Source organism: Nomascus leucogenys, chromosome 4 (genome assembly GCF_006542625.1).
Source record: "Nomascus leucogenys isolate Asia chromosome 4, Asia_NLE_v1, whole genome shotgun sequence".
NCBI lineage: Eukaryota > Metazoa > Chordata > Mammalia > Primates > Hylobatidae > Nomascus > Nomascus leucogenys.
In genome coordinates, this window is record NC_044384.1 from 133,734,475 (window position 1) to 133,747,816 (window position 13,342).

General features: G+C 35.3%; 1 protein-coding gene across 28 annotated transcripts in view; it reads right to left on the bottom strand.

Moving 5' to 3' along the window:
* The window catches only part of PCM1 (pericentriolar material 1), a 108,059-nt gene that overhangs the window by 74,491 nt on the left and 20,226 nt on the right, over window positions 1–13,342 (bottom strand). For all 28 annotated transcript variants that reach the window (XM_030812300.1, XM_030812293.1, XM_030812295.1 and 25 more), the window contains 4 exons: window positions 9,092–9,269; window positions 5,752–5,861; window positions 3,308–3,524; window positions 823–1,006 (listed from right to left, as the gene is read on the bottom strand). In XM_030812300.1, the coding sequence (XP_030668160.1) occupies window positions 823–1,006; window positions 3,308–3,524; window positions 5,752–5,861; window positions 9,092–9,269 (689 nt within the window). The remainder of the gene's footprint in view (window positions 1–822; window positions 1,007–3,307; window positions 3,525–5,751; window positions 5,862–9,091; window positions 9,270–13,342) is intronic.

Sequence of the window (13,342 nt, forward strand, 5' to 3'; positions counted from 1 at the left end):
ACCTAGTGAACTATCCAGGGGGGATGAGTTTAATGCCAAGTATGGCTTACTCAAAATCTCACATTATTTTCCTATGCTGTTAGGGACAAAAGTGTAAGAAAACCAATTTCAATTTAATTGTTCATTTTAAGCAGGTGTAAATGTTAATAGCAGAAAACTTGATGTCAAAAATACTTCTAGGTCTCTCAAGCATCAAATGTGTGAAGTACTACTGAATACTACCTCTCAGGCCAATCAGGTATATAGACATTACAGAGCATGTATGGAAGGTTCTTGATTTGTCTGCACATATGAGATCTATACACTACATACTATGTTTACCAAAAATAAAAATTAAGTTTGCTGAGTTCTTACTGTAAGTGCCAGGAACTGTGCCAACATTTTTTAATGAAAACATATTTATGAACAGGTATATTATTATGCCTATTTTGCAGATGAGGAAATACAGGCTTAGTAAGGCTAAGTTATTTGTACAGGGTAACACAACCTTGTGTGATACAATTTCAGGGCTGTCTAATTCTACAGCCTGGTCTCTAAACCATCTGAATATAGAAATATTTTAACTGTAGTCTTATTTTTGATCCTTTATTTGAAAAACAAGAAAGTAACATCAGTTCACAGAAACTGTTACATCACATCTCTCAGACAACTCAAATTATGCCCACAGAACACACACACGCCTCTTCTACCTATCACTTAAGAATGTTTACAACAATATTAAATAAATCTCATTTTGCCAGAATTTTCAACACAAAGGAAAAAAAAAACAGAATTTATCCCTATTATTTAACTTCATGTAAACAATGATTATAAATGTTTTACTGGAGTTTTTCAGATGGATTGAGATGGCCTTCATTTTCACTCTCATTCTGAGAGACCAGAGAAGCAGCAGGATAAGGAACAGATGATGTGAGGCTATTGGATTCTCCATTGACAACCGGTGCCAAGCCTACAGGAGCAGAGGGAGCTGAAGTACTTCTCTGATCCACACTCCTTTGTGGAGAGGCTGAAGAAGGCACAACAAAAAAAATTTTTTTTAAATCACCAGTTACCATCAACAAACACTTACAGTTGGCTTGGATATTGAAAAATAAAAAGTAAAAATCATTAACAACTTAATTTCTGCAGATTCAAATTTCAGAAACTTGTTTATTAACTTACTCCACAATTAAACACATCAAAATGCACACAGAGACACGTTTACCTCTTTCTTCCAGAGACTCTATCACCTTTACATCACAACCAGTGGGTTAAAACAGAAAGGAAAGAAAATAGATGGAAATTGACAAGAATAATGATATTCTACCTTGGAAAACTAACTAGAGGAATACTCTAGTTAGTTTTAACTAACGAGTAAACTTGGTAACTAACTTGAAAAACTTGGTTCTAGGTTAAGTTAAACAGGACCACTATGAATCATGTGCAGTACTCAATCTGTAATCTTCATAGGGTAGCTCTAGCTGATTAGGTCTTCATCAGTTTTTCACACCCACAGCTCAGGGAAGTTACATCTGGACACCAAGACGGAACTTTTCTTGCTCCAGGAGAGAAAGAAAAGTGTTAAAGTGACTGTGGTACCTCAAACCATTAAATATTAAACAGCAATAAAAACCTGCTATTTAGATAATGGGTAATCCTCTATGATCCTTGAACTAAATTTAATTACTTTCTATTTAACTTCTTTCACTATCAAATATAAATCATGCTTTCAAGAGGAATTAAAGATTAAGAATCTTTGCACTTCTCTACCTCCTACCATTTCAAAAGTGCTGTCATTTACCAGTATCTTTCTCACAGGAACCATCATTATTTGTTGCTCACTTTAGTACCACAATTCCTGTAGGTGGCTTCCAGCAGTCTCCTCATTATTCTATTCCTTGATCATTCTACCTTTTGCTGCTGCTCTCACACTGCTTCCCAGTGAGGAAAAAAAATAGCCTTTAAGAGTCATCAGTATACAGAGTGCTACTTTATGCATACAAAACTGACCACAAGGACTTAAGTGCAACTTTCACATGTTAAGTTTTTTTTTTTTTTTTTTTTTTTTTTTTTTTTTTTGAGATGGAGTTTCGCTCTTGTTGCCCAGGCTGGAGTGCAATGGCACGATCTCGGCTCACCACAACCTCCGCCTCTCAGATTCAAGCGATTCTCCTGCCTCAGCCTCCAGAGTAGCTGGGATTACAGGCATGCACCACCACGCCTGGCTAATTTTGTATTTTTAGTAGAGATGGGGTTTCTCCATGTTGGTCAGGCTGGTCTCGAACTCCTGACCTCAGGTGATCCACCCGCCTCGGCCTCCCAAAGTGCTGGGATTACAGGCATGAGCCACCACACCTGGCCCACATGTTAAGGTTTTCTTAGTTGTGTTCATGTGTTTGTAAAGAATAAAAACTGGGATTATACTCTAGAGGAGAAAGAGACTAGCAGAAGTCAGGGAAAAGAAAGGAGTATGTTTTAGGGCAGGAATAGTAAGGTTCTTTTGTGGGTGGAAAAGAAAAAGGAGATATGTGGGGAATAAGGACCAGAGGCTCCAGAGACAATGGTTTTGTTGTTTTTAAATCCCTCGTCTTTTCTTTAATTAGACAGCAGCTAGAATGTTTAAAGACTAGTTGGAAGTCGTCCCTACTGACTTCAATTTCTAATGCTTGAGCCTCTATTACTATTTGGATAGGAGACAGGAGCCATGTTTGAAAAGGTATTAGGATACGAACTGAAGACTAGATCTGATTTAGACAAAGGTTAAATATGTATGGAGCAGAAAAGATAACTCCTGCAGTTATAGCTGACTGAGATGATTATTTATATATTTTTAAAAAATGAATATAAGTCCAGCAGTTAGAAGTTCTGGACTGTCTATACTAAACCATATATACAAGTTTTTCATAGTTTTGTGTTTTTTTTTTTAATAGACCCTCTCTATGTTTCACAGTTTTGGGTTTTTAAATCAAAGTACTAACTGGATTAACTTTTCTTTAAGGGAAAATATTGAATATGTTAAAAAACATAGTATTATTATGTCCACGTATCAAACAGTTACCTTCTCTTCTACCTTTCCCTTGTTAAAATCCTACTAATTTTTCAAGGTCCAACTTTATTCTTTCCCTTTTCTGAATTATAAAACTGATTTTATCACCTATTTGGCTTTCATATATATTGGCTTGTAACTTAAAAACTTTTCATATGCAAGTCTTAAGTCCCTACAAATACTTTTGAGGAGCTATGTGTTCATTCACCAAATACTAAATTTATTATGTGACAGTCCTGTGTGTCTTTTTATACCCAATACTGCTGAACCAGATTTACTCACATGATGAATTGTTAAGATGCTGATCTCGAAGTGTATGAAGTTCTCCAAGCAATTTGTCCATTTTTTGTTTCTTTTCCTGTAGCACTCTCATTTTGCTAAAAAGTTGGACTTTCTCATCAGGTAAACGTTGTGAAGCTGATGGATTCCTGCTCTGGGAAACCTCCCTAGTTAATGAAAGACTTTCTGCCTGTCTTCTATTGTCTGGAACAGCTGGAGGCTTATTTAAAAACAAAACAAAGAAGAAGAATTAAGCCTAAGGCAATTAAAGGCATTCTCATTTTTTAAATGCATAAATATTCTTTATAAAGAGAAAGAAATATTTGCTAGGTTGTGCTAGTAGGTAAGTATATAATATACCCTTACTATTCCCAAATTAAATATGGTTTCCTGATTTGCCACTATTAACATATGAAGTCATCCCTCACTATCCATGAGGGATTGGTTCAAGGACCCCTGGGGACACCAAAAACAACAGATACCCAAATCCCTTATATAAAATGGTGTAGTATTTGCACATAATCTACACACATCCTCCTATATACTTCAAATCAGCTCTAGATTACTTATAATATCTAATACAATATAAACACTATATAAAATAGTTGTTATATTTTTAAATTTGCATTTTAAAAATTGTTGTGTTATTTTTCCCCCCAAAATATTGCTGATCCATGGTTGGCTGAATCCATGGATGTGGAACCCACAGATACTGAGAGCTGACTCTACATGGTTTTACAGACACATGACCACACAGAGGTCTTGGATTCACTAGACATCATTACTTGAATCAAAAGTAGTAACAATACCACGTTATATAAATAAACCTTTAAAAATCTCACTCTCTCTTGCCTTCTTTCTAGAACTACCACCGTAAACTTCTTAACCTATCAATTTTTCCCATCACTTCTCTCTCATGTTCCTTTTTTTTTTTTTTTTTTTCTTTTTTTAAATTTTTTGAGACACAGTCTCACTCTGTGGCCCAGGCTAGAGTGCAGTGGTGTGAACTCAGTTCACTGAAACCTCCGACTCCTGGGTTCAAGCAATTCTCCTGCCTCAGCCTCTAGAGTAGCTGAGATTACAGGTGCATGTCCCCACACCTGGCTAATTTTTGCATTTTTAATTGAGACAAGGTTTCACCATGTTGGCCAGGCTGGTCTCAAACACCTGACCTCAAGTGATCCACCCACCTTGGCCTCCCAAAGTGCTGGCATTACAGGCATAAGCCACTGTACCCGGCCGTCTTTTTTTTTAATTATGAAACTTTGCAAGAATCCACTAGGGCTTAGGAAATCATATAATGAATACCTCCCATTATGCTTAGTCAAATTTTAAGATTTTCCCATATTTGCATCAATTATTTTAAGAAAAATGTAACATTACAGATTTAACTAAAGCTCTGTTTGTACCCTTTCCAATGTCATTACCCACTCCAAAGGTAACCCCAACCTGGAATCAGCTATCTACCCTTCTCACACATTTTTATTTTCTAATGCCTATGTATACACATTAAAAATGTAGACTTTTTTTAAAATAAGGTAAGTGGGATCCTTCTTAAACTTGAATTTTGTATTCATTAGCAATGGCTTATTTACTATAACTGCTGTAAAGAATTTCACTCTATATAAGAATTCATTAGCCCATTTCTGTTGATGGACATTTGGGCTGTTTCTGGTTTTTTGCTATTAACACAGAGTTGCCATGAATATTCTTCTATCTACCTCCTTCTGAACATGTGAGAGTTTCTCTAAAGTAAGTCCCAAGTCTACCAGAAGAAATTTACTACGTACTGCTATATAACTCTCCAAAGTGGTTGGGCCATATTCTCTCATTTTCACTTGGTCAGCAAGAAGACAAGAGACACTACATCTTCAATCATATTCACTTCCAATGGAGAGGCATTAATTCACCCTTTCTTACCCAAGGCCCACATATTGAAAATCTGCATTTATATCACTTACAAAGTGCATCAAATTACAACACTTACTAACTCTCAAATTAAGAACTTTCTTAAAATTGTTAGTAAAATATTCCTTCAAATGAGAATTCCAAGGCTGTATGAAATCCCATGTATCTAGTCGAAGGACACAGATTTAAAGCAAAGTCTTAATGGTTGTGACCATTAAGTCTTTTAGAGGAAAAAAGAATACATCATCCAGTAGCATACAAAGAAAAACTTCATTAATCACTTCCTTGAAAGTAAACTCTCCTCTAATTTAGTGATTCTTAAAGTATAGTCCCCAGGCCACCAGCACTGGACTGAGACATGGAGAAGCCCACCCCAAATCCATGAATCATAATTTTGGAGGTGGGGGGACCCCACCAATCAGAAACCTACACTGCTCAACAATCATGCCAGGTGAGAAGTATGCTCACTGAAGTTTCTGAATCACTGTTCTAATTAATGTGATTTTTTAAACTCAACTATACTAAAACATCTAGGTTACCTGAGAATCACGAAGCTGATTATGAAAACGCTGAATTAAGTCGTTCAATTCTTCATTTAGTTCAGATGTGATACTGACACCAGATAAGCTACCTGCAGTTTCCGCAACAACTGGAAAGAAATTATAACTATTGATTAATATAAATAAGTCAAACACCTTTTTTAATCTGAGAAGCTAAAAATAAATTAAAAAAAGAATTTAAAAAGCTCACATACGTAACTTGAAACTAGTTAACAATCCTATCTATCTGCCAACAATCATTTTATTAGAAGTTACCATCTAACTTAAAAATAAAGGGATGGTCACAAAACTCTAATAAAGTGGTTCATCTTTTTCTGTCCCAACATACAAGGAGGGTTACTATTACATTCCAATTAATAGTAGTGACTCAGTGGAGCAGGTCTGTCTAAGATCAGTGGGGAGTGAAAGGGAAAGTGATAGTGTAAAAAACCACAGCTGATTCTGACAGGTTTCAATCTCCATGTTCTTGAATAGAATCCATTCTCTGCTAGAGGGGCTGGCAAACTTTGCTTAAAGGTTCAAATAGTAAATATCTTAAGCTTTGTGAGAAATACAGTTTTTGTCTCGACCACCCAACTCTACAGGGTAAAAGCAACCACAGACAATGTAAACAAATGGGCATGGCTGTGTTCCCTAAAACTTTATTTCAGGCAATGAGCCAAACTCAGCTGACCATAGTCTGCTGACCCCTGCAGTAAAATGGATAATTTATTGAAGCGGCTATTTGTGATACAAGTCATACTAAAAGACTGTGGTTTTTATCTTCTTAATTTAAAAAAAAATACCCCCATATTCATAAAGCAGTTTTGTGACAACAATTTTCACAATAGTTACTCTTCTACTAACAAATAACTCCACCCTTAACCTCACTTCTAACTCTCCAACTCTAAAACAGACATTGGTGGCCAGGTACAGTGTCTCACATCTGTAATTCCAACACTTTGGAAGGCCAAGGTGGGCAGATCACTTGAGCGCAGGAGTTCAAGACCAGCCTGGGCGCCACAGTGAGACCCCATCTCTACAAAACTACAAAAATTAGCCCAGCATGGTACATCACACCTGTAGTCCTAGCTATTCAGAAGGCTTGGGTGAGACAATCGCTTGAGCCTGGGATTGAGCCGAGGCTGCAGTGAGCCCCACTGTATTCTAGCCTGGGTGACAGAGCGAGATCCTGTCTCAAAAAAAAAAAAGATGAAAGAAAAAAGACAATTGGTTATAAATTGCTTCTGTTTTAAAGGAAAACACTACCTTTTTTCCACTGAGAACTGAGAATTTCAAGGCTATATGGAATCCTGTATATTTAGTCAAAACTCTATGCTGAGAAGAAACAAATTACAGTCCTGATAACATATGTAACTTGCTAGTTAAACGGTGAAAGGGACACTCTTTGAGGTAACATAATTATCCCAAGATAATGTCTCACATACCAGATTAAATACTGTAATTGTAGCTTTTCATGGCTTTTCATTAGTATGACCCTGCAAAATCTCATAAATACAAGACTAAATTTATTTTAAAATTACTAAGCTAAAATTCTTTTTGAAATAGCATGAAGTTCAAACTCATGTGCATTCTACTCCTATTCTCTGACTCATAATAGGGTATTTTTTAAAAAGAAATTATCTGTTTACTTTCAAAAGTTCATGTTCAGAAACAGAAACAAGACCCCTGACCTAGAATTCAAGAAATGTAATTCTGCTAAAATTCTATATAAATCTAGGCAAGTCCCAAACTCTGTAGAGTTCCTTCTCCATAAAACAGAAATAAGAATTAAAGCTCTAACCTAGAAATCTCTGATGATCAAAGGAGATTATGCAAGTTTAGAGATTAATATTAACTATCAAACAAAAGCTTTTAAATCTGATATTCCAAACTCGAAAAATATTTAAAAGGTTAGTCATTAACCAAACTAGTATTAGTCATTATGTTAAAGTATTTTAATTGCCTTTTCCTAAATTATCTGTTTCCTAAATATAAAAGCTAATGGTACTTTAAATTTTACAATGGAGGAATGGGGACAAAAATCTTTGTAATTATTACTATATACAGTACTATATACAGCTATATCATTATTACAAAAGAGTAAGCTATTGACCAGGCACGGTGGCTCACGCCTGTAATCCCAGCACTTTGGGAGGCCAAGGTGGGCAGATCACAAGGTCAGGAGTTCAAGACCAGCCTGACCAATATGGTGAAACCCCGACTCTACTAAAAATACAAAAATTAGCCAGGTGTGATGGTGAGCGCCTGTAATCCCAGCTCTCAGGAGGCTGAGGCAGGAGAATCGCTTGAACCTGGGAAGTGGAGGTTGCAGTGAGCCGAGATCATGCCATTGCAGTCCAGCCTGGGCAATAGAGCGAGACTCTGTCTCAAAAAAAAAAAAAAAAAAAAAAAAGAGTTATTTGAAAGTCATAATGTTCCCTGTGAAAATGCAAACTTAAATTAGGTATAACAGGGATTAGACAGCTGAGCCAGTGGGCTAGCTTTGCACAGCAGAATAAACTGATTGACAACAGGGTAGCCTTAGTGAGAACCTAAACTCACTCACAAAAACAGAGTGCTCAAAGAAGAGAAATTATTATTAGAAGGGGATGGTGGGGAACAGACTACTAGGAAACATAACTTAGTTTTGTTGAGTTTTAAGAACTAATCATCTTTTTTTTTCAATTTAATGAGAAACTAAAATAAGTTTGAAGGTGATGATAAACTTACAAAATTAGACTGAATACTAATAAATTCAACACAACTTTCATCTAACTCACACATGGCTATGAGGAAACGAGGAAGAAAATTTCTGAGTCTTAGGAAGAATGTATACACTATAAATATAGTTCTAAGGAGCCAGCATATACAAAAGGATATCTAAAAGAACCGCTGCTACTAACCTTGAAGGCTAAAGATACTTTATAAATTTACTCACTGCCTCACTTAAGGTTTTAACCCTTTCTTGGGAGGCAAGCAAAGAATGACAATCCTAGCTGAATAAAAGAGAAAAAAAGGAAATAAACAGATCACGAGCCTTATCAGTCTGCGGTACAAAAACAGAACTACAGCCTGTCTCTTTTACCTCTTAAGGGTACTCTCTGATGAAAAGGAGAGCGATCTGGCTGTCTGCATGGTATAGTATGATGGCCAGGAGTTGTCCCTGCAACCTTTTTTGCATAACCAGAGAAAAACACAGGAAAGTATAAGCCTCATATGAAGCTTTCTAAACTAGACAACAATCAAGATCTGATTACGTAATAATCAGCATCCACCCTGCAATACAATTATGTATGAGTCTTCCTTACAAAAAGAATATTCTCAGACTGTGACATACCAGAATCATCCATCACTGCAATAGCTTGCTCTGCTTTATGTTGCAGAGCTAGAAGTGCAGCCTGCCGTCCCTGTAGGGCTCTTAGTTGCTCCTGTTGTTGTAACATTCTTTTTAATAAATCATGTTGTTTCTTCAAATTTTCTATCTCTTCCATAGGCTCCTGCTGAGGATCTCTGGCCTGGAAAATAAGACCAACAATACTGGTATCTGACTATTAAAATCCATGTTGCTGTTTCAACTATCAATGGCAAAGTATACACATTGATAACAAATTATTAAATATAAAACCCTAAATATAGTTTTAGTAGACATCAAGAAAAAAGAGTAAGAATAGAATGATGACACAGAGATATATATAGCCTGCCACTTAAGAGGTAATTTCACAGTAAAAAGCTATAGGAATGAACAAAAGGAAAAGAAAGACATACAAAACATAAAAGGCCAAGAGGGACACACACACACACACACACACACACACACACACACAGAGGAATCTACACACACACACAGTGAAGAATACACACACACACACACACACACACACACACACACACACACACGCACTGAAGAATCTAGGCCCCTACAGAAAAGCAGGAGCACATTATACTGGGTTAATGAGCTGAAAGTCTTGTAATCCCAGCACTTTGGGAGGCCGAGGCGGGCAGATCACAAGGTCAGGAGTTTGAGATCAGCCTGACCAACATATGAAACCCCATCTCTACTAAAAATACAAAAATTAGCCGGGTGTGGTGGTGCGCGCCTGTTATCCCAGCTACTCAGGAGGCTGAGGCAGGAGAATCGCTTGAACCCAGGAGGTGGAGACTGCAGTGAGCTGAGACTGCGCCATTGCACTCCAGCCTGGGTGACAGAGCAAGACCCCATCTCAAAGAAAAAAGAAAAAAAAAAAGACTGGAAGTAATATTTAAAAACAACAACAAAACCTAGAAAGCAGGCACACCTACTATTTCTAACAAAGGGCTGAAATTTTAAAAATACATTTTTTATTTGATAATCTTATGTAAAAAGAATTTAATCACATCACATTATCAGACATATAAGAAAATAACAAATTTTATATTCTATATGAAAGGCACCATTATTTTCCTCTTAAATTATGCTCATTCATCTGAGTCTGATGACATAAAATGGAAGTAACTACTTCCAAATTCCCCGAAAATGCTAGGAGGTTATCATCTAGTCTAAAAGTAGAGGGATGTATTAAATAAGTGGCACTTACAAAAAATGATGAAATTTTAAGTGTTAATCTTGAAACTATTCAAAATGTAACCCAACAAGAAAATGGAAAAGCAAAGCAAGACGAATTTAAATACAACCTGGAAACAATATATTACAAGCTAAATTATACATTGAAATGTATACCGTAATTGTATTTTTCATCACTGATTTATCTTTTAAAAAGTCTTTTATTTTAAAAGTTCAATGATTTTACCTAATATTTACACAAAATATTTTACTTTTGTTTCACTTAGTCAATTTTAAATTTGTACTGCTAACAAATTTTTGCTGGGTTATGTAAATTTTAAATAAACAAATGACTAAAGAGAGCAAAGAAGTTCAAAGATTTCTTTTGAAAGTAAAAATGCACTGATCTACACTTGCTATGCACATTTGATTCCCGGAGAAATTATGGAGCATGCAGATGGGCTCAAGAGAAACTCCCTTCTGGGTGACATCCTTTACAATACTACATAAAAATTTCTTTACCTCCCCAAGTAGAAGTCATCAGTATTGTGAATAAACATGAGTAACTGTGGTAATATTTTACACTGTGACTTGGAAATCCATAAAATTAATAAGTAAACAAATAAGTACATGGCAAAGAGTTAAATATTCAAGAAAGTTATGATCAAACAGGAAGTTGACTATAATTAGATTATTTCATGTAAACATCAGAGGTGCCTAGTCAGTGCCTCTCTATCCTAGACTATCTCTAGACTTCATGAACATGGGAAACAAACAGCCTACCTGGATCTTGGTAAGCCAATTATTTATTAGAGGTTTTTCTGTTGTCTTGAACCTCTAATAAACTGAAACTTTTAACAAATTAAGTACTGTTTACTCAGTTCTCTCCTATCCTATATAAGGGGAGTTACCTTGTAAATATTTACATCCATTTCCGTGGAAATTCATCCTAGTCTGGCTTATTTCCAGATGGTTTACATCTTTAGGAAAAAAAAAACTTTGAAGGGTAGGGATAATTATCAACAGCTAGCCCTCTCAGAATGCAGCAAAAATAATTTTATAATGATTTCATCAAAGTCAACGGTAAAATGTAAAACCAAATCAAATAGGTACAGATATCAATGGAAGGAGTAAAAAAAATCTCTCCAGGTTGATCAAATACTCCTCTAGCAAAGCATAAATTTAATCAGGAGAAAAAAATTATGCAAATGAGAAAAAAGCATACTTTTTAAAAAGTTCTTTAATCCTTATTAGTCACAAAACTGATAACCTAATTATAAAGAATTCTAAGCTATTAAATACAATTATCTTCAGATTTCTCACTAATCGAAAAATGAATTCTCAACAATTTTCAAAATTAGTGAAATATTACTACTCAATAACTTTCACATTCATATAAACATTTCAGACTGATGCTCAGAAAAACTGAGCCAACAGATGGGAGTACAGCCTATGATAAAATATACAGAAGAGGAGAAAATAAAAATATCTAGGTAGGAGTAAGAACACACCAGGAAGATGGCACCTGGAACAGAAATCAAAAAAGGATGCTAGGTGTATATTAATTCTTCAAACATATATTTTTCTTTAAACTTTTTTTGAAAAAGTCACTTTCACCAACTACATTCTTAGTTTACAGATTAAAAAATAACTTAGGCATCAAACCCTGAGTTGTAAATATGTAGTAGTCCAATTTCAGAGAACTCTCAATCTTCCTTTCCTCTACTCAACTGAGGTTCTCCTAGTAATTATTAATGGATCCACATGTATTTTTACAGCTTCAGATAATTATGTACTTCAATTTCTTCATGTGAAGGGTGAGGAACTGTAAGCCCAGAGAAGATAAAGTTGTGACTTTTCCAGTGTCAGTTAAGGGAAATCAGGTTCTTAAGTTCTAAGTCTTCTTTATGTCATACTAGCTGCTCCAAATTATGTGCTGGGTTCTAAATACAGAATTATAAGACATCATGTCTGAAGAACCATAGCTGGTTTAGAAGACAGGGCAAGGTCACACAAAATAACTAGCAATGATGAAAATAATGGCAAAACACAAGTACAAGGTACAAAGAAAGCTTATAAATTTTAAGAGGTGAGATTAAGTTGGGGGTCATGAGTACAGGAAAACAATGAAGGCATGGCTACTCGTAGAAGGGTTTCTTTTGTAAAATTATGCAAGATGTCATCATGTCTTAAAATATTTCATAAAGTGGAATGTGCCCTTGGTAGGCAGCTCTAGAATATCAATCATTTCATATCATGCGTAAGTCTCAAGGTTGCTTTCAACCTTGAATCTCATATAAGACCCTCAACTGTATTTTCCACTATTCTAACAGAATACTACATTTTGAAAAGATTCTAAGGAGAAAACAGGGGTGGGGTGGTAAGAATGACAGTTCCTGCAGAGCAGAGAAAAAATAAACACAGGTGGTGGGAATTAAGATTTTTTCCCTGAAGAAATTAAAATGATTTTACAAATAGAATACTAACAGAAAAACAATGAGACAGCCTTATGAATCAAGAAAGTCAAATGGAAATAAATGCCAAGAATTCAAAAAAGAATAATAATCACTTATAAGGATATTATTCAAAGAAACCTAAAAACAGAAAAGTTGTTTTAAATTATATGTAATGCCCTAAGAAAAAAAGAACTGGCAGATACTGTATTAACTATTAACTCTTAAATTTTGCTTGTCACCATTCAGAAGGATTAAAGAGAATAAAATTCCAAAGGCTACCTATTATGCTTCATGTTTATTTGCTGTTCTCCAATGCCACTAGTTTTTAAAATAATCAGCTACTTTATTTACTGTACTGCTGAGCTGGGGCACATTTTACTTGATACTTGATAATAATAAGATTCCCATAACTAATTTCAAACTGTGCTCTCAAATTCTTGTAGGAACCAGAAAAAATAAACAAAAAAAAACTGCCAAAATATCTACAGGTTAAGTTTTATCATTTGTAAATAGCCACACACACCAAAAAAAAAAAAAAAAAAAACCCATAAAATAGCTACAAAATGGGAAAGTATAGTCGTAGGTAATAAAC